Genomic DNA, 26,899 nt, shown 5'->3' on the forward strand with positions numbered 1-26,899 from the left:
GAGGAGAGGATGTGGTGTTACTTCCAGAACTGCAGGTTTTGCAACTGGGGAACCAGGTTGAAGTTTCTGCTTCAGCTCGACATTCTGTGATTCTGGTCAAATCACTTAGTCTCCCCATGTCTACAACCAAAATGAATTTGTTCTTGTGTGATGTAACCAATGCTCATGTAAAGCACTCCAACCTGACAAGTCTGCACTATATAACACAGCAAAAACACAAAATAATAAGTGTTTTGCACACTTCTGTCATTGGGCTATAATTGGGCTACATCTGGGTGATTTTGGGCTACATTTGGGCTCTTTTGTCTCCTGTGGCCATCTTGGGAGATTTATTTGTTATGAAGTTTCCTAATTTCCTCATGTACTGCAGTCTCCTCAGTAGGAAATGCTTTCAGTTTTTTACTTTGATTCCATCATGAAGGTATTCAGATATGTCACACATTTGCCATAAATTCTGAATGTTAGCACTCTAGTTGCTCATTAGATCACTGTAGTAAAACTACTGTTCACCATGGAAGTCTGCTCCTGGTATTAAAAGTGCATGTTTCAGTCTGCATGTCAGAATTTTTTAATGAAATAGAAGAGGATTTGAGAAGTCACTCAAAATGTGCCCTCATTTTCTTTCTTCAGCATTAATCATAATTTCTATGGCAAAATGAACCCCCTCATTGTGTTCCTTTTTAAATTAAATGTTTTAAGTGTTACCAGTTTATTCCAATCAAGATGGCTTCAGGTGTGCCATACTTTTGTCATAATGAAGACAGTAAGCGCTCTAGTTGTTTTTAAGAACATTCTGGGACATTCTGTCATTGGGCTATACTTGGGCTACATCTTGGTGATATTTGGGCTACATTTGGGCTCTTTTGTCTCTGGTGGCCATCTTGGGAGACTTATTTGTTATGAAGTTTCCTAATTTCCTCATTTACTGCAGTCTCCTCAGTAGGAACTACTTTCAGTTTTTTACTTTGATTCCATCAAGAAGGCATTCAGATGTGTCACACATTTGCCATAAATTCAGAATGTTAGCACTCTTTTTGCTCATTAGATCACTGTAGTAAAGCTACTGCTCACCAGGGAAAACTGCTGCTGGTATTGAAAGTGCATGTTTCAGTCTGCATGTCAGAATTGTTTAATGAAATAGAAGAGGATTTGAGAAGTCACTCAAAATGTGCCCTCATTTTTCTTTCTGCAGCACTAATCATACTTTTTATGGAAAAATGAACCCCCTCATTTTGTTCCTTTTTAAATTAAATGTTTTAAGAGTTACCACTTTAATCCAAGCAAGATGGCTTCAGGTGTGCCATACGTTTATCATAAGTAGGACTGTTAGCGCTCTAGTAGTTCTTTGGAACACTCTGGGAAGTTGCAGTAGAACACAAAGGAATCAACTGACAGTCTCTGCCCTTGTTGGATGTACATGTTTTACTGAGAATGTCAGACTTCATTCTCACATGACTGAGAAAGATAATGTGAGTTTACAGAAAATAAGCTCTCAGTTTAGCTTATAGATCACCTTCCAAACCTCTGTGGTAAAAGCATGAGAAAATATTTTCTCTCAATCATGATATCCCAGCAGAAGGCTTTTTCACATGGTGAAATCACCTTAGAACATACCACAATTCCTAAAATGAGTATGGTACCATCAACAAATGATTTATAATGTAACTAAAGTCTTAAAACCTTCTATTAACTGCAATGCTTTTTAATGAAGTGCTATCATGTATATTGGTCCCAAGATGGCTGCCAACACTTCTTGGATGAAGTGCTGACAGCCAATCAGATCTCAGGATGAGATGTGTGGTTAGGCTCCGCCCACATATATATATGCTTTTAAATGCTCAGAGAATCAAGGAATCTGCAATATATCTGATATGCCACATCTACGGACTGCATATGAACTAGCAAATGAGACAGATGCCTCCCAAGTAACTGACAGTCAAATTATAAAAGAAATGGGAGTGCAATCAGACAAACGCATACCAACAACATTTAAGAAAAAGTCCAAATTCTGTCCAGCACTACATCCAGGAAACAAAATTGATGTCTTCTATGACCTGATATCGGGAGAAATAGATACCTTACAAAATGTTACATCCAAGTACAAACCTGAAAACCTTACCAAGAAAGAACGTGAGGCTATACAAACACTAAGGAACAACAACGAGATTGAAATCAAACCTGCTGACAAAGGCGGTAACATTGTAGTACTTGACAAACAACACTACATAGAAGAAGCAATGCGCCAATTGAATGTAACAAGTAACTATAAAAACCTATCCAAGGATCCCACAGACACGTTAATATCAGACCTCCACACAACATTGAACAAGTGGCAAGAGAGGGGTCTCCTCACAGAGAGTGAAAAGGGATTTCTAATGGTCGAACATCCAACCATGCCCACCATCTACTTTCTCCTGAAAGTGCACAAGACACTAAACAAACCGCCTGGTCGTCCAATCATCTCGAGCTGTGGAAGCCCATACGAAAATATATCAACGTATAGAGATCATTTTCTAGCACCGATTGTAACAACCTTAAGCTCATACATTAAGGATACTGGGGACTTCCTACGTATATTAATGAATACTGAATGGCAACCGACCTACCTCCTGGTAACGATCGATGTGGTGTCATTGTACACCTCAATCGATCATGAGAAGGGACTCAATGCAATCAAATACTTTCTTAAACAAAGACCTATGAATGAATTAGAACATTCGAACATGCTACTTGATATGATCACCATGTGCCTGTATAATAATATATTTCTATTCAACAAAAAAATCTACGCCCAATGCTGCGGTACCGCAATGGGAGTTTCCTTCTCTCCAAGCTATGCGAATCTCATGATGGGTTGGTGGGAGAAGAACATAGCTTGGAGAGAGGAAAACGACCATCACATGTCAAATGTAGCCTTATGGCTACGCTTCATAGACGACCTCTTTCTACTCTGGAAGGGAACAGAAAAACAATTTCAAGATTTCTTTGCGGAGCTCAACGAAAATGATGTTGGCCTTAAATTTACATATAACTCAAGCCCCAAAGAAATCGAATTCCTTGATACCAAGGTATACGTCAAAGATAACCAACTACACACAACAGTATACCGTAAAAAAACAGCAACAAACAGTATCCTCCACGGTCTAAGCTTTCATCCCCAGGCACTGAAAAAAAGTATACCGTATGGTGAACTACTGCGGATGAAGAGGAATTGCTCAGATGAGCAAGAAATGGAAAAGAAGTTTGAAGAAACAACAGCCCGCTTCAAACAACGTGGTTACAGACATGCAGATATAAAAAGAGGTGAAATGAAAGCAAGACAAAAAACCAGAGCGGAAATACTAATGACCAGAGAAGAAAAAAACAGCAACCAAGAGAGCAATACAGACACAGACCTAGAGAAAACAAAGGGAGTCAGTAAATCTAATGACAATCAACCACGCTTGATTTTGACTTACAGCAAAGAAAGTTATGAAATTCACAAAAGAGTGACGAAATACTGGAACATATTGAAAAAGGATCCGGACATTGGAAACTCAATCGGAGATCGGCCCTTAATTTCATTTAGAAGGGCACCGAACCTAACAGACCATCTGGTAAGGAGTCACTTTATAAACAAAAAACCAGAAACTTGGCTACAGATGAGATCAAAGGGCTTCACAAAATGTACATCATGTAAAGCCTGTAAAATTGGAAAAAACCTGAAAAACCTGACAGATCCCACGGGCAGAATCTTCGAAATAAAGGAAACCATCACATGTGAATCTACACATGTAGTATACATCCTCCAATGTTGTTGCGGGAAACAATACATAGGGAGCACAATCTGTCCCCTAAAGAAACGTATATTAGAACACATACGTGCTATACAACACATGGACAATACATATGCAATCGCCAAACATATGTCTACACATAAAGACAAAACATGGTTAAACATCAAGTACTCAGGACTTATAACAATCCCAGCAAACGAACGTGGAGGAAATCGAGTACAAAAATTACGTAGACTAGAATCCCGAATGATCATAAGATTTAAAACAAAACACCCATTGGGATTAAATGCAGATGAGGAGATGTATGTCCATCTTTAAATAACTCGTGATCGAAACAAAGTGGAGGAACATAAAAGAAGAAATGCCAAAAGGAAATGCAACAAGACAATCTATATAACTGGACCCGTATGATCATACGAGAATTCGACTCACGAATTCTTGAAATATGAGGACAGGAATACATTGTGCATATGAATACTAATATGCCAAATAATAGCCAGAGACTTGTTTTGTAAACATCCCAAGTATGAACAACATCTATAAATGCTCAATGCTATGTGCACACTTTTGGGTCTGATGACGAGGAGAGCAATCCAGAAATAGAGATAATGGGCACTCAGCCCGGAATAGTTATAATACACTCAGTAACTTACATGTTGACACACATCAGTATATTGGCTAATTACCAAAAACGGGCCTCCACCAGGATTTACATGGGTGGCTTAAATCATTCACAAATAAGGTTGATGACCAAACATATGAGTTTTACTCTATTAGGTGACACTCTCAAAATCGCCAGCATTACCAACAAGTGTGCACTTCAAAGTATAAATAAAGTTCTGTGTATCCACATCAAAAAACTACCAAACCCATAATGCACCAATAAAAATCAAAATGTATATAATGAGAAATTGAGAAAGGACCAAGTAATACACTACCGTGATCAGGAACTACGGTTCGAAACGCGTAGGGAAGCTTGTCACGAACTGAATAAACGACTTTAAATCATCAAGAGGTGTGCCGCGCTCCTTTCTCTTTGAGTAAACAAATTTCGCAAGACCCTGTTCCTGGTCTTGACGCGGGCACCAGCTGTGAGAAGTGCTCCCACTGTCACTTGGACAATTTTTGCTACAGGATATATATATATATATATATAGATATATAGATATATATATATATATATATATATATATATATATATATATATATATATATATATAAATAAATAGGTTCCCTAAGGGATTAGTTGAACCATACAGTCCTTAAAGACAACAATAATGCTTATGTCATTATTGGTAAAGGCAACAAAAATGTTTGCGAGGTAATCTTTAACTGAAGAGCCTTTGGTAAAAAATGTAAAAGTAATATTAGTATTTCTTGTGTAACAAAGCCAGAGACCAAAATGTAGTCTACTTTTTCATATTTAACAAATACTTCATTCTAAACTACATTGCAATTCATTCAGTTTAAGCATGTATATATTTCTCACTACATACATATAGCTAAACTCTTAAATAAAGAACCCATTTTTTTTATATAAAACCAGAAAATAAGGCTCAGATTATGACTCTGGAGGTAATCTTCAAAATGTGATTTTGGGCTCCAAACTAGATAACAAATCAGGAGTAAAGTGTTTTTTCCGCAGTGCTTAATTTGTGCCGGTGATTTCCGGTGCTCAGCACCGGCACTTAATTGGTTTCCGGTGCTCGGCACCGGCACCTAATTGTCAACACCATATTTAGAACAGTCTACCACATGGTGGCGCTGATCAACTAATTTAGAGATGAGCAGAACAACGGTTGTTTGGGAATACAATATACATTAAAATTGCTAATACCTGCCTCCCCAGCTAAACTCTTAAATAAAGACCCATTTTTTTATATAAAACCAGAAAATAAGGCTCAGATTATGACTCTGGAGGTAATCTTCAAAATGTGATTTTAGGCTCCAAACTAGATAACAAATCAGGAGTAAAGTGTTTTTTCCGCAGTGCTTAATTTGTGCCGGTGCTTTCCGGTGCTCAGCACCGGCACTTAATTGGTTTCCGGTGCTCGGCACCGGCACCTAATTGTCAACACCATATTTAGAACAGTCTACCACATGGTGGCGCTGATCAACTAATTTAGAGATGAGCAGAACAAAGGTTGTTTGGGAATACAATATACATTAAAATTGCTAATACCTGCCTCCCCAGCCATTCCTTTAGTTTTGGGGACCTGGAATAATCTGAACTGCCGCATTTACATGCCAGAGAGATGGTTAGTAGTTGTTTTGGCAGCGATGACATGAGCGATGGGTGTTGCAAGCTGCAGTGGCCTCCTGGTCAGAGCCCTAGCACTTAATATTTTACAAATTAAGCACTGGTTTTCCATGTTGATTTTGAACAGGTAAAAGATTGTGAAAATCTAGCAAGGGAAGTAAAATGCACCAAACTCCATTTTGTGTACCCAGGAATGGGCGAATTCATGCACAGTATGTAGGATATTCCCTATTCCAAGGCGTCCAACTCAAATTTGAGTGCAAATTACGCAACCTTCAAATGCTCCATCCCAGGCTAAACGTTAATTAGCCACCACAGCAGCAGGAATCTCATAATCAGGAATTGAAAGAGAGGCCTCGAAAGAACAATTAGGTTTGCTGTTCTGCCAGGCAGACCATGGAACAGTAAACTGTCTAATTTAGTTAACAAAATGCAGCTTTAACTGCTGTTTAGTTCCAGTGAGCCGGCTATCACACTGCATTGTATTGTAATGCTAGAAAAGAGACACCAATTCTAAAATCTGACATTTAGTTATTTCCTGCGCCTTTTCCATCTTTTTATTATTTTTTATTTTTTTTATTTTGCAGAGTTTTATATAGCGCGAACTTGACCCGAATCGGGTGTCAGAGCGCTTTACATAGCACCAGTTGCATTATATGAGGAGACTTTAATTTTTCTCTTAGGATGTTCAGCGTCATTGCAGAGACTCGAGCCCAGTTCCCCAGATTCGAGGTCGACCGCCCTAGCCGTTAGGCTAACACCTCTTTATTTTTTCTATTTTCCACTTCCTCTCTTATCTTCACTCATTATCTCTCTGCAATCTAGAAGTCATTTTGGCTCCTCCTTTTCTTTTACTTACAGTACCAAAGTTACCAACACTTACACATATCATATTTTCAGCATCCACAAACTAGTTCATATTTATCATTTTTTAACGCAGTGCAACGCAGCAAGCCAACTTGTACGGTAAAGGGCAGGAATGCACCTTATTTAAAATTATACAACGCATTCTTGTCCTTTTCTTGCGCTGGCACACTTTTGGCTGCCTAGCGCTAACGCAGGCACCCTTGCTTAAGGATGCAGGGGTGCCTGCGTTGTAGGCAGGATTATGTTTGTGCAGGAAGGGGCACCTTGCTGCACAAAAACAATCCTTAGAGGCATTTTCCTCTTTCTATGTGTGCTGCAGAATACAGCATATGAAGAAAGTGGAAAAAAACGAGGAGAAATAAAGATATTTCTCCTCGTTCTGCCTCACTTGCATAGCATTTTGATGCATTCCCAGGTCTACCCCTAATGGTAAATCTGGAAATTTGCCAAAATCCATGGGTAGATGCGTGGGAACATCCACGTTCCACCCCTGGAACGCCTCCCTGGAGCAAAGTAACGCAAGGCAGAGATTTACGCTGGCATGTGTTACTCCAAATTTATCAAGTCCTGCAGGGCCACGCAAGGTGGCCTTGTGTGGCTTAATAAAGCTCACTCAGATTTTGCGTCGCCCTTGCGCGGTGCAGGGCATCGCAAAACATTGATCAATCTGGCCCTCAGTTTCTTACATTTCAGTCCAACAACACCCTAATTCTCACAACTAGCTTTTCCTATTTAGATGACTGTTCTTCTCAGATCTTCTCCACTGATAAATCTTCTCGCCTGTGTTTTCTTCACTCTTCAACTAATCTTTGAAACTGGTATTTGTCTCCTTTCCAAAATTCCTCATACAGCTTTTATTTTGTCTTAACTGTTTTGTTTTTGCCAGCTTAATTTCTCGACTCAAATACGATTTAGCTTCCTCTGCACTGCCTATAATTCTGTTCATGGTCTACTTAGTTCCTTATTTCGCTTCAATTTTCCATATCTGCTCTGACTCATTCAGTAACACAAATTCTTCTTTCAATCCCTTACCCTTCTAGCACCCCATCCAATTTTTTATCTTTACCCCTTTTAGAATTTTAAATTCTCCTTTTCTCTCTCCAACTCTGATTCTTTGTTTTCTTTTTTCTGTTCTCTACGGAAGAAACATCTGCTAGCTTCGTGAGGTTTCTCAAATATCGAGTTGTAAATGTATACTTGTATGTTTCTCTAAAAGTGCACCATCAGTTTAAGATTTCCCTGCCCACTGCTTTAACAAAAACGTATTCATCCAGAATTACAAAGCAGTAGTGCAGGCGCTCTTGTGACACTAAGCCCTGCAGCATGCAAACAACAGCGTTCATCGTCTTTCGTTTGCAAAAGGAGTTTTGAGTCAAGAGCGCCCAGACAAAAGTTAGGTGCTGTGCTGTGTGAAATGACGGATAACCCATGCAGACTAGGCGAATTTTGGCAGGAAAAGAATAAGCAGCCAAAGCCATCTACGCTTAACAATACCTAATAAAAGGATGTAAAGTACCACAAAAGACCACACGCACACATTGTATTAAACATTATAAGCCATATGTATGACTTTTTTGTGTGCGCAAATGGGTTTTAGGCCCGTTTGCGCACGCAAAAGACCTGTGGCCCATGTACTAACCCTATTTTGCGAGTCGCTAATTAAATAGCGACTCACAAAATAGGGTTAGCGACTCGCTATTTGGAATGGCCATTCCAATGGCATCCCTTCCCAATAGCGAGTCCAACACCTATGTAAGAATGTTTTGGGACTGCAATTGCAGTCTCAAAACACTCGCAGTTTACCACCCTTTTCAAGAGGGTGGTAAACCATTCACAAACGAGAAGGGGTTCCCCTTTGTGAATGGGTGTGCAAACATTTTTTCAGAGCAGGCAGTGGCCCAGGGGACCACTACCTGCCCTTAAAAAATGAAAGAAAAATGTTTCTTTTTTTTTTAATATATCCTGTTTTCTTAAGGAAAACGGGCTGCATTTAAAAAAAACTGCTTTATTTAAAAGCAGTCCCAGACATGGAGCAGGCCACCCTCCCTGGGAGTGCCAACCATTCCCAATGAGGTCGCAAATTGCTACAGCCTCCAGTCGCAATTTTCAATTGTCATACATCTGGCCCTATGTGATTAAAAAGCAGGTACAAACACTTTGCTCAATTAATTAAAATAAAAAATAAAAAAACTGAAACATGTCACAATGAAAGCTCTACTATGCGAACAGAGATTGTGACTACTGGAAATGATGAGGATCGGCCACAGGAGAAAGCTGCACAGGGAAACAAATCTAAAAGGGGAGGATGACAATTGCTTGAGAACACTGACCAATAGATAAAAAAAATAGGCTAAGCAGGAGTATTATATTTAAGGTCCTTGATTCCCCTAAGCCATCTACAGGTAGGCAGCATCCAATAGTAGCTCACATTAAACAACTTGTGGTACTGCATCTACTGGCAACAGGCTCCATCCAGAGCGCTCTTGCCCATGTGGCTGGGGTGCCACAATGAGGGGGGGTACCTTGAATGTTGGAGGCAATCCTATTCATCGCAGCACTTTGGGTTGCTAAAACCAAGCTCTATCGGCAAGACGGTAAGACACACTTCTAGGCTATTGGCAACTTACAACCCATACTTAGTGCCCTTAACCACGCACATGTCACATTGGTTCCACCTGTTGACATGGTATACATATACAGAGATAAATGTATTGTCCGACATGTGCACACGGTTCACTCCTTGTACGATTGTGTTCATCATTTTTGCAGCACACTAAGAGGTGGAGCTGCTTGCCCCTCTACTTTTGCCTGCCCTCCACGATTCAGGACAATGATGGAGAATGGTCTTTCTCATGCTGAGACTCAATGGGAATAGATGGGCACATATCTCCCAACACGTTCGCTATGGTCAATGTTCCTGTTTAGTTTTTGTCTTGGATAGGTATCACATGTTTTGCCTTTGTTGCTGAAACATATATTTCACAAGAGAGCCTTTGGGAATTAGTAGCATAGCTAACAGACTGATCTAGTTCTGTAGACATCTCACCAAGTGTCTTCGGAATGGTTTTGAGAGGTGGATTGTCCAAAATGGCGTTCTAGATGCCATCTAGATATCATCCATCTCTGTCAGCTGGCTGTTTATGCTCTTTGAGTGCTCACTTATGGTCACCAAGAGCTACAGTTTTGTTTGGATGTCTTGAAACTATGCATGTATAGCCACTAGACCATCCTATAGAATGACAACTGTATCAGTCTGACCCTCAAGAATGTTCTTATAAACTGTGGAATCCTGTCTTCTTTGTCCAGTGATCCAGTGGCAGCCTAGGCTGTAGTGCTTGCATCCTTGGCCATTGCATTTGCTGTAGTAGTTTGGCAGAAGGTCTCTTCATTTATGCTGAAAGGCTAAAGCTCCTGTAGTACTTCAGTAATATCTCCTGGCAACAATATGAAGATATCATCATTGTTGATGGGTTTTGTGTCAGGGCGATTTCTAGTTGCTTTGTCCCATTTCCTGTTTTGGTGCCTCCACTTAGACAGAATGGAAATATGAGACAATGTGCATTGCTGTTAAATTATGTACATCACAGTGAGGATACTATACTTTTAGAGGTGTCCTGAACTGCAAGAGTGTAAAGGACAGGCTTGAGTATGGTCAATGTTGCAATGGTCAGTGGACATTGTACATCCTATGGTGTTAGACATTACACTCCATGTATATTATGGCTCATAGTGCTGGTTTTACACTATTTCAATTGTGCACATTAAGGTAGTATGACATCTCACATGCAAAAGCTCTGTACCTGTTGTGGTGCCATGCACAGCTCAATCATGTTGTTAAGTGGAGCATGTATACTCTTCGTGATTTGACACATTCTGTAAATGGGTCTTATTGCACTGAGAGCTATGTTGTGCCTGTGCGCCTGACACTGGCATGAACTGTCTTACTGTAACAGTAAGTGCCATTCCACATGGCTATGGGGTCTATTTTCAAGGTGATCAGCTTTTCTACTACACCACCCTTTCTCTGTGAAATGTGTGTCGAGAGTAAGGGCTGTATAGTATGTTCTAGAGGGAATTGGTCCTACATACAGCTGGTGTGGACTTTGGGGTCACGAACTCTGAATGTGACCCCACATTGCTTACCTAGCATTGCCTCTTCCTCTAGGTCTGCTGAATCCTGAACTTGATGTCCACAGACCAGTTCTGGTTCTATGATAGTAGCTAACTGATTCTCTGTCCTAGTGAAGTACACTTAGCAGTTGGGTACACCACCTAAGGCCTGTTTTGTCTTTCTGTTTTCTGTCAGCTCTTCTACAGTGTGACCCATCATCATGACATCATTTCTTGATCTCATCCACTATATTTCTTGTTATTGTCACTGCATTTCTTTTCTCCAGGGTGTTTTTCTAGACAACATTATTTTAGGTAGAGGTTTGGATGAAACAAATAGTAGATCTTGTTTTTTTGCTGCCTCATTGATGAGGCTTTCAACTTCCTCCTTTGTAAATCTCAGTTTCCTCTTCCAACCACCTCTAGTATGGAGCTTCTGGGATCTTGGACTCTTCTGCATGTCTCTGTGATCCAGCCATTATATTTCTGGGTGCATGGTAATGTCGTCCAGGGCTGTTTAACATCTAAGTGATGCTAACAATGTGAGCTGCATTTTGTTTGTGCCTGCAGGGGCGAAGTTTTTATGTTGTGGAATGCAAATTAAATCAGGTACTGTTCTAAGAAAGTGACTTTGAGCACCATAGCACAGCTATTGCATGAAGTTTAGTAAATCTGGGCATTTAAATATTCAATAAAAGAAAATACAGAAGTTGCCATAGAGTTCAAACATTAGCAAGTTATCCTTCCTTCAGCAGCACAGTAATCAGCTAGGTGAATGAGCATTTCTTAATGAAAATAAACGTTCCATAACTTAAGTTCCAAAGAACCTCAATTGTGTAGTGCGTAATTTGGAAAACTAGCAGAGGCCTGATTCTGTTGCTAGTTTAAGTGATGGTTTAGCCATTATCTGAAGGTCAGCAAAGATGGTGTTAGGGCCAGCTCGTGCTCCTGAGGCCTCATTGATAAGCTGGAAGAGATCGCGGAAGAGAGGAGGTTTGGAGGCTGACAGGTGAAATTAAGGACTGTAATGAAATCTGAAAGTCTGACTAAGCTGGCTGATGGAGTTCCAGGCTTTTAAGGGTTATCCCACTTCACCTGTCACAGCATACACACCGGCCCACCAACCAGCCCCACCCTGGACACACCACAGACACCACCTTAACATAAACACCAACTTGCATGTGTCCTTCTCAGCACATGCTCACTATGCAAACACACCACCAAGATTTGGGACCTCATTTCCAAACTCACACCCGACATTCTCTTCCTCTCTGAGGTCTGGCTCAAACCCACTACCTCGTCCAACATCGCCACCGCAATACCAGAAGGATACAAGACCACTCACCATGACTGCATCAACAAGCCTGGCAGAGGGATCGCCATCATACATAAAGAATCCATCCAATTCACTACCACAAATGACAATATCATCCCAGCCATGGAACACCTCAACATCTGACTCCAAACAGACAGCAAAACCACCATCAGGGGCACCCTTGTCTACTGTCCTCCAGGACCACATTCAGCCTTCATTGCCTCCCTCGCCAAGACTCCAAAAACAAAATTTTCTTTGAGAGCTTGACTTCCAACTCGACGACCACAATGACATCAATACTACAAACCTCCTCAATGGCATAACCAACATTGGACTCACCCAACTCTTCCACAACTTAAAGCACATCGCAGGCCACACCCTAGACCCCATCTTCAACTCCAGCCACCACATCAGGTACAGTCACACCAAGGGACTCACCTGGACAGACCACTCCATCATCCACTTCTTCATCACTAGCTCACGGACCTCCACCCCCAGTCTGCCTAGTGCCCCCCACCATAGCTGGGGCAAAGTCTGAAAGGACACATGGATCAACACCCTCAGTACCACCCACCCATTTCTTCCAACAACCTAGACCTGAATATCAGAAACTTAACCAATTAGATCACCAACTGCGCCTATAGCGTTACTCTCATCAGCAATAACAACCACAGAAGGTCCACCAAGCAGATACACTGAAGACCTCAAGAATCGCTGTAAACAACTGGAAAGGAGATGGCACACCAACATGGACACACCCGACAAGACCGCCTTCAACACAGCCCTCAACCTCCACCCCAGACAGGTGAGAGAATCAAAGAAAAAGGCCTTAGCCTCACACATCAAATCAAGCTCCAGTAAAGCAAAGAAGTCTTGAATATCATCAAAGAATTCTCCAATCCCTCTCACAGGAACTCTGCGACAATCCTACAAACTTCTTCCATGACAAGATCGCCAACTTCTACAGAAACTTCAAACCCCAGCCCTAAGCCACCCACTTCTTCAAGCAACACAATGACCCCTCTACCACCACAGACATTTGACTAACCAAATGGCAGCAGCTTGCTCCATAGGACACCCACTCCTTCAATCAATCATGTGTTTGTTAAATGCGGCTACTCACCCGTAAGGGTCTCAAGGCGCTGTGGGGGGGGGAGGGGCAGGTTCCAGGCAATCAAGGAGGGGGTCTGTCAAAGAGCCAAGTTTTGAGGTTCCTCGTGAAGATGGGGAGCAACGTTGTCTGTCTGAGGTGGAGCGTTTGGGCGTTCCAGGAAGTGGCCGCAAGGAAGGAGAAGGAGCAGCCTCCCGATCTGGTCTATCTGGTGCAGGGGACCATGGCGTAGGAGAGCTGGGCTGATCATAGGGTCCTTTGGGGGATGCGTGGAATTTGAGTCAGCTGTTCAGGTATGCTGGTCCGGTGTTGTAGAGGGCTTTGTGTGCGTGGGAGAGAATCTTGAAGGTGATTCTAACCTCGATGGAGAGCCAGTGGAGTGTACACAGGTGCTGGGAGATATGGCAGTGTCTTGGCAGGTTGAGGACCAGTCTTGCGGTGGCGTTCTGGATGTTTTGTAGCTTGCGGGTGAGGTTTTTGTTCATTCCGGCGAAGAGTGCGTTGTGGTAGTCGAGTCTGCTGGTGACGAGGGCGTGAGTGACGGTCTTTCTGTGCTCGCGGGAATCCATTTGAAGGTCTTACGTAGGAGGTGGAGGGTGTGGAAGCAGGAGGATGCGACGGAGTTGATCTGTCTGTCCATTTTTAGCTCGGAGTGCAGGATGATTACAAGGTTGCGTGTGTGGTCTGTGGGGGTGGGTGGGCTTCCGAGGGCGGGGGACCACCAGGTGTCGTTCCAGGCGTCAGTGTTTGGGCCCATGATCAGTACTTCTGCTTTGTCGGTGTTGAGTTGTAGCAGCTGCTTTTCATCCATTTGGCAACAGCTTCCATGCCTTCTTGAAAGTTGTGTTTGGCTGTGTTGGGTTCGTTGGATAGGGAGAGGATGAACTGAGTGTTGTCTGCGTATGACACAATGTTGAGTCCGTGGGTTCTGACAATGGGGGTGAGCGGAGCCATGTAGACATTGAAGAGCGTGGGGCTGAGGGAGGACCACTGGGGGGCCCCACAGGTGGTTGGTGTAGGGTTAGAGAGGAACGAGGGAGTCTGACCCTCTGCATTCTGCCGAAGGAAGGAGAGGATGCAGTCGAGGGCCTTGTCCCGGATCCCTGCGTCGTGGAGTCTGCGTGTTCAGGTGCGATGGGAGACTGTGTCGAAGGCCGCTGTGAGGTCGAGGAGGATGAGGGCTACTGTTTCTCCTCTGTCCAGAAGGGAGCGGTGGTTGTCTGTTGCGGCAAGGAGGGCGGTTCCTGTGCTGTGGTTTTTTTCTGAAGCCAGATTGGGAGGAGTCGAGGATGTTGTGCTCTTCGATGAAGGTGGCAAGTTGGCTGTTGATGGCTTTCTCGATTACTTTCGCTGGGAACGGGAGCAGGGAGATGGGTCTGTAGTTTTTGAGGTCAGTGGGGTCTGCCGAGGGCTTCTTCAGGAGGGTGTTGATCTTGGCATGTTTCCAGTCGACGGGGAAGGAGGCGTTCACCAGGGAGTGGTTGATGGTGTGCTAGAGCATGGGTGAGATGGTGTTGGCGCCTCTGTTGAAGATGTGGTGGGGGCAGAGGTCCGTGGGGGCCCTGGAGTGGATTGACTTCATTGTCTTCAGTGGGGCTTCGGTGGTGAGGGCTGTTCGGTTGTCAATCGTTGGCTTCAGGGTGTTGGGAGTGCCTGGTGAGGGTTCAGTGTGTTGGTTGTCTTCTTTGAAGTTATCGTAAATATTCTTGATTTCGTGGTGGAAGAAGGTGCTGAGTTTGTTGCAGAGGTCTTGTGAGGGAGGAATGTCAGTAGACTCGCAGGTGGGTTGGGTGAACTTCTTAATGATGCTGAAGAGTTCTTTGCTGTTGTGCGCGTTTGTGGAGATTCTGTCTTCGATCGCGTTTTTTCTCGTTTTTCTGTTGGGTCGGTGGTGGGCGTTGGGGGCGGCTCTGAAGTTGTTGTGGGGTTCTGTGGATTTGGGGTTCCTCCAGGCCTTTTTGATGCAGCGGCATGCGCGTCTGGACTCTCGAAGTTCGGTGGTAAACCATCTGGCTTTCTTGGCGTGTGTGTTGTTGTTCTTCTTGAGAGGGGCTATGGTGTTGGCACTGTTGGAGATCCATCTGTGCAGAGTTTGGGCTGTGGAGTTGGGGTTGTTGTCTTCCGGAGTGGTTGGGGTGGAGTTGCTGAGTGAGGAGCTGAGCTGGTCATCAGTGATTTTGGTCCAGTTTCTTTGTGGAAGCAGGTGCTGCTGTCTGTGGATGGAGGGTGTTCTGAAGGTGAAGTGGATGCATCGGTGGTCTGTCCTTGGGAGTTCGGTGGTGCGGCTGAAAGTGATGAAGTTTCCTATTGTGAAGAGGGGGTCGAGGGTGTGTCCTGCTGAGTGCGTGGGTTCGGTCACCATCTGGCAGAGTCCAATGTTGTGGAGGTGGTCCTGGAGGGATCTGGTGTTGGGGTCTAGTTGATTGTCGAGGTGGAAGTTGAGGTCTCCCAGCAGGATGTAGTTGGTGGATGCGATGGCTTATGGGGAGATGATATCCGTGATGGAGTTGGTGAAAGTTCCGCAGGGTCCGGGGGTCGGTAGATGAGGGTTCCTCGGAGGGTGGTGGTAAGCCTGGCCTGTATCTTGAAGTGTAGGTGTTTCATCAGGTCTGTTGGCTTGTCGGAGAGTGTGCTCATCCGGAGGGTGGATTTGTGGACAATGGTGATTCTTCCTCCCGGGCGGGTGGGGCAGTCCTTTAGAGAGATCTTGTATCCTTGGGGAATGGCGATGGTGATGTCCAGTCCCTAGGTGGTGTAGGTCCAGGTTTCGGTGAAGAATGATATGTCCGGGGTGGTGCTGTCGAGGAGGTCCCAGATTTCGGTGACATGTTTGTGGAGTGATCGGACGTTGAGGAGGATGCATTGCAGGGTCTTCAGTTCGGTTGTGTTCTTGCAGGCAGGTTCTGCTGGGTCCATGTTCCTGGTGGTGCTGCAAGTGTGCCGGCAGCGGTGACAGCTGATGGGTCCGTGGGTGTCGGCTGGTGATGCTAGCTTGCCGTTGTTGTTGCAGCCTTGGTTGAGTGTGTGGAGTGCCGCTGGGTTGTTTCGTTGGCGGTGCAGAGGTCGGGTCGCAGACGGGCGCAGACGTGCTTGCCTTCGGCGCACCAGCAGCACGGCCGCCATTAAGTAGGGGTCAAGGAGGGCTTGACAGCTGGGAGGCACGAGCGGGGAGGGAAACTGGCTCAGGCTGGTCGCGCTGGGGGGAGGGGCCATGGGGGCAGCAGCGGTGGGAAAGCGGGGGAACATCAGGCAATAGAGGAAAAAGAGTAAAAGGGTGAAAAAGAAAAGGAAAAAGGTATAAGGAGTACAAGGATGAGAAGAAGAAAGGGTGAAACGGAGCAGAAAGCATGAAAAAAGTGTTATAGAGAGTGAAAGGGTGAAAAAACTGAAAGGTGAAAACGGAGCAGAAGGGGGCAGAAAGGGGAGCGAGAGAAAGGAGTCAGAGGTCCACTGGACCACCAGGGATGAGGCACCGGTATAACCTGCGGGTGGAGGAGGGCCACGAACACCAACAGTACGGGAGTACAGGGCTCTGAGAGGCCTCACTTAATGGTGGAGCTGCGTGGGTGGCAGAGCAGTTTCACTGACGGTGAGTCAGTGGGCTTGCTCGCCTGTCCCCAAAGCGGCCGCCATTAAGTAGGGGTCGGGGAGGGCTGGACAGCTGGGAGATGGGAGCGGGGAGGGGAACTGGCTCGAACTGGTCGCGCTCGGGGGGAGGGGCCGCGGGGGCAGCAGTGGCGGGAAAAACAGGGGAAAAGCAGGCAAGAGAGGACAAAGGGTGAAAAAGGAAAGGAAAAAGGTATAAGGAGTACAAGGATGAAAAGAATAAAGGGTGAAACGGAGCAGAAAGCAGGAAAAAAGTGCTATAGAGAGTGAAAGGGTGAAAAAGCTGAAAGGTGAAAACGGAGCTGAAGGGGGTTGAAAGCGGAGCGAGAGAAAGGAGTCAAAGGTCCACTAGACCACCAGGGATGAGGCGCAGATATAACATGCGGGTGGAGGAGAGCCTCGAACACCAACACTACGGGAGTGCAGGGCTCAGAGAGGCCTCACTTAATGGTGGAGCTGAGAGGGTGGGAGAGCAGTTTGACTAACAGTGAGTCAGTGGTCTTGCTCCATCATGAATTTGGTCCTTTCAGGTGCCCTAAATGACTGATGCCTTCACCACATCTTCAACCTAGGCAAAGCCAGACACAGCCACATACTCACCACCTTGTTTAACAACCTCATTGCCATGACCACCTTTCCCAAGGACTGGAAACATGCAGAAGTCAATGCCCTGCTAAAGAAAAAAACTGGCAGACCACAGCGAACTCAACATCTACCAACCAATCTCCCTGTTCCCGTTTTTGGCCAAAGTATTAGAAAAAGCCATTAACAACTCTCCTCACATCTAGAATGGAACCTCCTACTCGACTCCTCCCAATCCGGATTCTGCATCAACCACAGCACAGAGACAGCCCTCATTGCTGGACAACATCTAAGCCCTGTTCGACGGAAGAGAGCCTGCAGCTCTGATCTTGCTAGACCTCTCGGCAGCCTTTAATATGGTCTCCCACCATACACTCATAACAAGGCTGCACAACATAGTCATCCAAGGAGTCCCTCTCAGATAGATCGCCTCTTTCCTCACCAGGAGAACGCAAACATCTGCCTTTCTCCTTCACCTACAATGCCAAGGAAATCAGCTATGGAGTACCCCAAGGATCCTTGCTCAGCCCCACCCTCTTCAACACTTATTTGACACCTCTGGCTAGCATCGCAATAACCCATGGACTCAACATTATATCCTACTCTGACGAAGCACAACTCATTCTCTCCCTCTCTGAAGATCTCACCAACACCAAGACCAACTTCCACAACAGCATGACAGACATTGCCAACTAGATGAAGGACAACTGCCTGAAGCTTAACTCAGACAAGACAGAGTTACAGATATTCGGAAACACCAGCTCCCCCTGGGACGCATCCTGGAGGCTCTCAGAATTCTGACATACTCCTACCCGAACTGACAACACTAGGAACCATAGGAATCATTTTGGGCAACAAGCTAACCATGATGACAGGTCAGCTCTGTTTCCTCCTTCTGCTTCTTCATCCTCTGCATGCTTCATAACACATTCAAGGGGTTACCCCAAAAGTCAAGACGCACCATCACCCAGGCCCTCATCTCCATCTGACTGGGCTATGGCAGGGCTCTCTACACAGGGATCGCAGGTCACCTCCTCCAATGACCATAGACCATACAGAACGCTGCAGCCAGACTTATCCTGATCTTCCTGATCCTGAACCTGATCTGAATGCTGACAGAGCAGATCTGAGGCCAATGTAAGTGACAGAGGGCGAGTAAAGTATCTAAGTGACAAATATCAGATCTCAGAACTGGTAGAGTTGCTGAGGGGGGCTAATAGCAAGCTTATGGCTGGCTAAGATCTAGCTTTGGATCAACCATCTTTGAGGGGTGCTTGACAGTCTGTGAAGACTAGGTGATGGTATGTGAGGGATGGGTGAGGTAATTTTAGGGTCATCTAGGAACCTTATAGTGAAAGAAGGTGATCTGTGATGGCAAATTGGGGACTTCTTTATAGCTTGTAGATGGTGGAGGCTTTGAGATTCCCAGGTGGTCAGTGGAAAACCTGTAATGAGCTGCATGATCTACATATTGATCTAACAGAAGAAGGTTCCAACATCAGGTCTCTAACAGAATAATCCAAAAAGGTCCCTGGCCCCACTCTCTTTCCTGAAGTAGGAGGACCCCAGGGAGGTCTCTACTCCCACCCTTTCTGCAGTACACATAGTTAAGTTCACACAGAGTTGAGTACATATGTATAAATATGCAGATGCTCATGACAGTCAATGCTCAAATTTTAAACTGGTCATAGGAAAACTCCTCATAGTTTTAAGCTTTCATTATGCTGTGACATTCAGCAAATTGAGAACAACAGTCTACATTCCCATTGCACTTTTAATCTCTTAAAAGGAATTTTTTACTTCTTGGTGGCCGCTTAGGATAATGTCATGTTTTCAGGTTATAGATTTGCTTGTAGGAAACCCCTAGAATGGAACTATTGTCTCTAGTAACACAAGTAGCGTTTAAGGCCCTAATTACTTTTGCCCTAATTATTACTACTGCTGTAACCACTGTTACAACACAAATTGGAATTAAGAGGTGTTTTAAAAATGTATCTCCTGATGACCTGCTGGAATTTAAATGGCGAATAGGCCCTGGAAATGCTGAGGGATGCTAATGTTGGTACAGTAAACACGAAAATCTGCATGTGATGCCTCATTATAGGTGGTATATCATAGTAGGTGCCATTTATCATGCCCAATAACAAATTTTTCAGGTGCGATAACAATCACACTTACAACCGGGCCGCTCATAACAAGGGCCTAAGAAGTTAATAGCTGTTAAAAATTGATATCAGAGCTGGAAGACTCTATATTTATAAACACAACTGTGAAACTCCTTACCAACAATATAGCTCATCACCACAAACATCAATCAGACAGAATAAGGGGGCAAAGTGTAAGTGTGAGAGAAAGAGACAGAGAAACAGGTACCACACTTTGGGGGGTTGAGAGGCTCCCCACAGATGTGGATCTTACTTAGAGATAAATACACAATTAACACTTGAGCAGACATAGAAAGGTAATCAAACCAACAATTTAACACTGGGCTTTTCTTATTTAACTCATTGGAGATTTGCACTGACTAGATCCCCAATAAACCAGGATTTAGGTGTGGAACCGCCAAAATTAAGGAGGAATAAACAGAACAAACAAGAAAAACAACAAGAACACTTCCTAACCCCACTAACACGAAATCACAGCCACTTCAAAGTGCTACTTGTCTGTTGATCTGCCATGCTAGAACGGTAAATCAGAAATCCCAAAATTGACACCAGCGCGCCACAATCCATATGCACGGATGCCATGTGCATTGGTGGCCATCTTGGGATGGATTTTCTTTCATCAAAAACCTATCCCAAGATGTTTGCCCACTCATCTGCATATGTCCGCATGCATCATGACACGTGTGAGCAATGCACGCAGAGTGATGCTTTGGAAGCTTTTTTGGCATTAGCTTATGTCAATGCAAATAAACCTTAATGGCTTGGTCACTGCTTGATTATACAGTTTCATAGCTGTGAAAGTTAGCAGTACAACAACTTGCAATAGAGTTCGCAGATTCAAAAGGAAGCAAGGAATGACTGACAGCTGTCTAGATTTAACCTTGGTATACATCAGAGTTATATTGCGGCACAGCAACAGCGTTCTTCAACTGTCATGCTCTGAATGCACAGCAGCTTGTTTTCTCCTTACAGTTATAAAGCTGAGGCTTCCATCCCCTTTATCTTCCTTTCATTTCAGTCTGAACACCCACAGGTCAAGTAGCCGAGCCCGGCAGCTTGCCAAGTAAACACAACATGCTTCTGGGATCAGAGGCAACAGGGAGATTGAGAAGGAAGCCACCGACTTCTGCAGAATTGACTCACTGAGGAATGAGAAACTGGAAAATACCTGGGGTTCATAAGATTGATTTCTCCTATCCTACAAATATTGTGCAGCACATCATGCAGCCTTGACTCTTGTTTTTTTTACAAAAATCGTGTTAAAACATTCATTTAGGTCAAATGAATAGCTCCAGGGAAAGGACACTAGGAAGCTTGCTGAGCAATTTGGGGATTAAAGTTATCTTTGTAACAGGCCCAGAAGCTACATATTCCCAAACCAAATTTACAGATTTGAGCAAGATTAGTAGTGATTCTCAAATTTCATGACATGCTGCTATCCAAGCCTGCTACGTTACCACCATCTGATACACTAGAAAGGTCCATTCACTGGTATCCCATGCATACACACTCATCTCTGATGAAACATAAAAAGGAGACTACAAAACCTTTATCCATCATTGTCTACAATATCTTGCTATTACACATGTGTCTGTGCCCTATGAAATCATTGATCCTAATCATTGTGTCTGTATAGCTCTACTAAATGGAAAAAGGGCATCTCAGCTCTGGCTTTGTTCCGCAGACGCGTACAATTATTCCAAACAGATGCATGGAATTGATTTGATAGACCCCTGCTAGTTGTTTCATTTCATAGGAAAAAGATCAGACACCCGCCTACTCCCGCTTCCTGCATGGGGCTGAAAAACTAGTTTGTCTCTGGATTTCACAGGTTGATGAATTAAAGAATTTAGGTGAGTTTTCTTTAAATAAAGTGATGTTGGGCCATGCAATTCGGTGTGAGGTAAAGTCAAGAAGCAAAACAAAGACGACTAGGTGGGGAGTTGGGAACAGGACAGTGCTGAATGAACAAACGGACAGATTTACGTGGTGGTCAATGACCAAAGAAAAGTGTTTTGACTCTGGTTTGTTTGGTTAAGGTTAGCCTGTGAAGATTGATAAGACAGCAAGAGATTGATGAGCTGGCCCTCCTAATAATAATCTGACAGCAGAATTTTGAATGAGCTGAAGGTTTTGAATAGAACCTCTGAGAGGACCATAATTCAAGGGACTATAATACCCTATTTGAGACATGATAATAGACTGAACAACAGATTTTCTGCAGTTGATGGGGCGTAGATGATGACTTTTACAAGCATCCATGAAATTAAAAATAGGATGCCGTCACTATTATTTTGAAAGGAAAACAGAAGCTCACAATCAAATTGGACACTTAAATTTCTAACAGAATCTGAGGAGAATGGCAGGAAACCCAGCTCTCCGGGCCACTAATGGTGAAGATACAAGTATTTTCTAGTATGAGAAAGCCTGTTTTGACATTTTAAGCAAAAAGAGGACATTAAGGTGAATAATGGGGTCAGATATAGATTGAAAAGAATGTGGCTCACGAAGAACTCAAGAAGACAAGTTATAGATTTAGGCTGAGAATGAAAAGGAGGCTGGTAAATAAATTGTGATCTGTTGTTCATGAACTAGGTAAGCCATTGAAGAGTCTTTTCAACGGATACCTAACTTAGAAAGGTGTTGAAGAAGAACAGAGTGAGAGATAAGTTGGAAGCAGCACTTAGGTCCAGGAGGATTATGCCAGCGCTGACGCCCTAATCTAAGATGAATTTGAGGTCATCAACTACAGATGATAAGACTGCTTCAGTACCATGTAGAGGGCAGAACCCAAACTGGTGAGCGTTAAGGAGCTGGTTAGTTTCAAAGTATTCATTAAGTTAATTACTTGCTAACCTCTTTCACAATCTTAGTAGGAAAAGGAGTCAGCGAAATGGGTATATGCTTAGCACAGCGGTGTCTGCAGAAGGTTTGCTCAGAAGACAAGATGATTTCCAGGAAAAAGGAACTTGAAAACCAGCAAATTAGGCATTGAAGATCAAAGTCAATGCAGGGCAAATAGAATTCAAGAACAAGACTAAAGATGTGGGCTCAGCAGGGGTCAAATGGGGATCCTGATGTGATTGACAGAGCCAGGGTAGTGATGTCAGGGGTAGACATAGGGCAAAGTAGTCAAAGGAATTAGCATCCTCATTTGGCAAGTCAGGGGACAATTGAAAGTTGATTAGAGTGCTAAAGTGATGATAATACCTTGAATATTTGTGAAAAACGTCAGATAATTAGTTGCAGAGTTCTTCTAGCGGGGTCCAGTTGAATTAGTGGTAGATTAGGAGATGTTCGGATGCCAGTGCTCGTCGTACAAAGCCTGGCACAGGCCAAGCCCTGTGCACCAGCCCCACTGAGAATGGCCAAAGGCTGGGAGCTGTGTGGGTTGGCTGCAGGATCTATATACTGGCCAGGCCCTGCAGCTAGTCTCTAGGAGTTGGAAATTAAGTGGTTTCAAAACACATATTTCACAGAAAAGAAGTCGAACTGTGAATTATTTCCCGTAATTCACATTGCTGATATCATTTGCAAGATATATAGTTTCCCTAAAAAATACAAAAATTAAATACAGAGTGTCATCTTTCCTTCACTGCTGGTAAAAAAAACACACCTTCACAATGACAGCTATGCTATTGGTCTATTAACTAACACACCTGACAAACTCACTCTTGTAGTGCCATCCTCGAAGCAGGCATGTAGCAATAAATCCTGCCCAGTGTGGAAAAAAATAAACTTTATAAACTCAGATCCCTGTCTAATATAAGTATAATTTACCCCGCAGTAGATTTCAGATGTCATCAGTGTAGTATGTGCAGTCATACCCATTATTACAGCTTTGTGGACTGTGCTTTGAGTGGTAAAAAGCTTTTGGCATAATGTATGAGGCAGTCTAAGCCTAAATATATATATATATATATATATATATATATATATATATATATATATATATATATATATATATATATATATATATATATATATATATATATATATATATATATATATAGAGAGAGAGAGAGAGAGAGAGAGAGTTAAAATCTACATAACTCAGTCTGTGGTTAATACTTTAATAACATACATTCATTGAACCAAATGCTAGCAATTAACAAAAAGTACAAGAATAAGAGAAAGATACAATAAATATAATCTGAATAAATAAAATTGGCAAAATATTCATAGACTCACTTAGCAGGTCAACAGTAAACAACAGTAAACAAATCTAAAATTAGATATTTGAAAAAATGAAATCCCAAATTATGAAGATCGATCTGGTAACATATTAAAATGTGTGTGTTAGTATTCACCACTCCAGTAGAGCTATCAATAACAGGTAAGCAGTAGAGCTTTCATCTGTTCCCAACATCCATCTCACAACAAGCACTGATCCTATGCACTCCAATGGGCCTTCATCTTCTCCAATCTGCTTATTTTAAATATGTCCTCCTCATATCCTTCTCTCACAATGTGCCCCTTTATTTCTCCTTGCCAATGTACCAGTCAGCGCCCATCAAATGTTAGCAGGCCAAACTCTGCCTCCATTTTAAAATGATTAATAGGGGGCCTATGGCTTCGGTATCAATCATGAAATACTAAAAAATGAATTCTATCATCATCCTCTATACAGTTCTAAAGCGGATTTGCCTTTTCAGTCTAATCAGTCCTCACACATTCTAAGCAGGATAAAAAGAGCAAATAGGCCCTGATATACCTTTTAATATGTAACTTTCAGGGGCTAATATCAAAAGAGTAGTGTTGACCAGAAAGATATCACAACTTATAAATACCAACACTATTCATATGATCCAGGTGCCTTCTTCAATTAGCAATGTGAAATTGCATTTTTTTTAAATGCTACTTGAGGGTAAGTTACACAATGGTTAAGAGATGGAATGACAAGTGAAGCCACTATCTTCTGCCGCTGTATCCAATGTGCAAAGTTTGCATTCATGCACATAATTATGTTTTTTTCATTGTCTATCACTTACCTCTGGTAATCAGCATGTGCTTTGTAGAATACTTATTCAAATAATTTGAATGCTGTGACTATCTTACAGATGCTTGATGAGAAACATGATGTCTTGGTGAAGAGTTGCTTGCAACTGGGACTTTAATTCTTACTTAAGCTCACATGACAAATGGACATACAACTGTGTTCAAAGCAGAGGCTCATTGACCAACCAATAATCTCAGTGAAAGGAACAAAGAAGCAAATATCCACCTTATAAACCTGTTGAAGAGGAAGACGGTGCTGCGGATAACTCGCGCGGTCCGGGACTCCTCATGTTGAGATCTGGATAAGGTTAAGCCATCATCCATGTGGCCCTCATGGTGCATTATGGCCTGCAGATGGAAACAAAATAGAAGGATGTCAAACAAATTTACATCTTCCTAAGTCTGTTTTTTCTGCATGAAGGTAAACATGGCATATTATATTAATAAAGATATGCATGAAATTACATGGATGTTTTATCATGAATTGCAAAAGCAAAGACAGAAAGCATACAAATGCTCAGACGTGGGCTGCAAGATCATCAATGGCCCGTCTTTCAGTGGGAACGCTGCAAAATGCAGCTCGGTTTACTTACATTGTGGTAAGTGGCTTTTACTTGAGAGCAAAAACAATCTTAAATATGTATTAACTGGTTTTACAAAGAAGAGGCATGGCATAATAGGCGGGAAGGTTAGTGTCAATGAGTAAGTGTTTTTTATTTACCCTAAGGTATGTGGTTCGGGAGCTAAAAAGCAAGTTTTGGTGGTTATACTAGTTTTGAAAAATACTAATTTCTTGATAAGTAGTAGGGAATCATTTACTAATAGGGGGAGTCTGGGAAGAACAGCATTCTAATTCCAATAATAGAATAGCACAAACGTAATTGCTAATACCGACAGCACAATATTTAATTGTCTGAGTTACAAATCTCAGAACGTAAGTGTTATGGTATAGTAGGCTATTAAAGGTGGTATGGTGTTTATATAGTGTAGATAATGCGCTTAAAATTACTTCTTAGTGGTTTTAGGGGCTTAATATGTTCTAGCATGGTTGAGTCTAAAGACCATTCACTAATTCTATCAGAGTGAGCCTATATCATGTTGGGACTTACTTCTTGTGCTACACTTTGGTGTTGGATGCAGTCTCTTTATTTCTGAGACTCATAGATATGCATGGGGGTGTTGTGTTGATGCTGTGCTGATCTTCTTCAAGATCTCTTCCCAGAGACTTGCTTGCAAATGTGAGGTGCCCCTGAGAATGACCCATAAGCACTGTTGCTGGAAGAATTTTCAGAGTGGGGATGCTGTCATCAATGTTAGATCACTGAACTTATAGGGATTGTGAAGAAAAAAACATCACTCAAAGAACAAGTGTTGCAAATGTATTCAGCAGGCGAGTGGTAGGTGTTTCGTATGTAGCTGGTGGTGCATTTTGGAGCGCAGTCAAATATATTTCTAAAGCATGGTGTAGTGGTACATTTACATCGAGCCCATTTTTCCGATGAATTGGCCACTAAATTTGCTTAACCAGTTTTAAACTATATAGTGCATGAACAATAATGTATAGAAATCAGGTTTCAGCGAATATTTCATTTGCTCGTCACCAATTTTATTGATTTGTTTTGATCCTATTAAAATATTTGCTTCATCATACTTCGAATTACAAAAAATGTGCTTTATTTGCACTTTTCTTTCACACTCCCTGCACTTCCAGCAAGATTGTCACATAATTCACTTTCCCAACTCTTCTCACTGTGCAGTCGGAGACAGAAAAGTAAACACCAATCTCCATGTTAAAAGAATAAGCAGCTGATTGTCAGAAGACATAGCCTGACCTTACACCTCTGCCTTTGAAGACACAGCAAATGTGACAAGATCAGAACAAATTTTAAAGGCATCCTTATTGCTCATTCACCTTCTGAACTCCATCATGGTTATTTTGAAGGTGATGCAGCACCCCTTATTCCATCGCCTATGCCCATTTGGGAAGCTGTTGCAACCTTTCACCAACCCACAGGGTGTTACCTGCACAATATTTGTTAGCAAAGTGCAATCTAATCAACAAGCCACCCAGATAGATAGATACCTATGAAAGATTAATGTTATTCTGGG

The 26,899-nt window shown here is 42.9% G+C and overlaps 1 protein-coding gene across 1 annotated transcript in view; it reads right to left on the minus strand.

Moving 5' to 3' along the window:
- RYR2 (ryanodine receptor 2) overlaps positions 1 to 26,899 on the minus strand; it is a 3,458,987-nt gene that overhangs the window by 2,343,014 nt on the left and 1,089,074 nt on the right. The window contains exon 12 of the mRNA XM_085612346.1: positions 25,017 to 25,138. Coding sequence (XP_085468472.1) covers positions 25,017 to 25,138 — 122 coding nt within the window. The remainder of the gene's footprint in view (positions 1 to 25,016; positions 25,139 to 26,899) is intronic.

The sequence above is a fragment of the Triturus cristatus genome, chromosome 6 (genome assembly GCF_964204655.1).
Source record: "Triturus cristatus chromosome 6, aTriCri1.1, whole genome shotgun sequence".
In the NCBI taxonomy this organism is placed as follows: domain Eukaryota; kingdom Metazoa; phylum Chordata; class Amphibia; order Caudata; family Salamandridae; genus Triturus; species Triturus cristatus.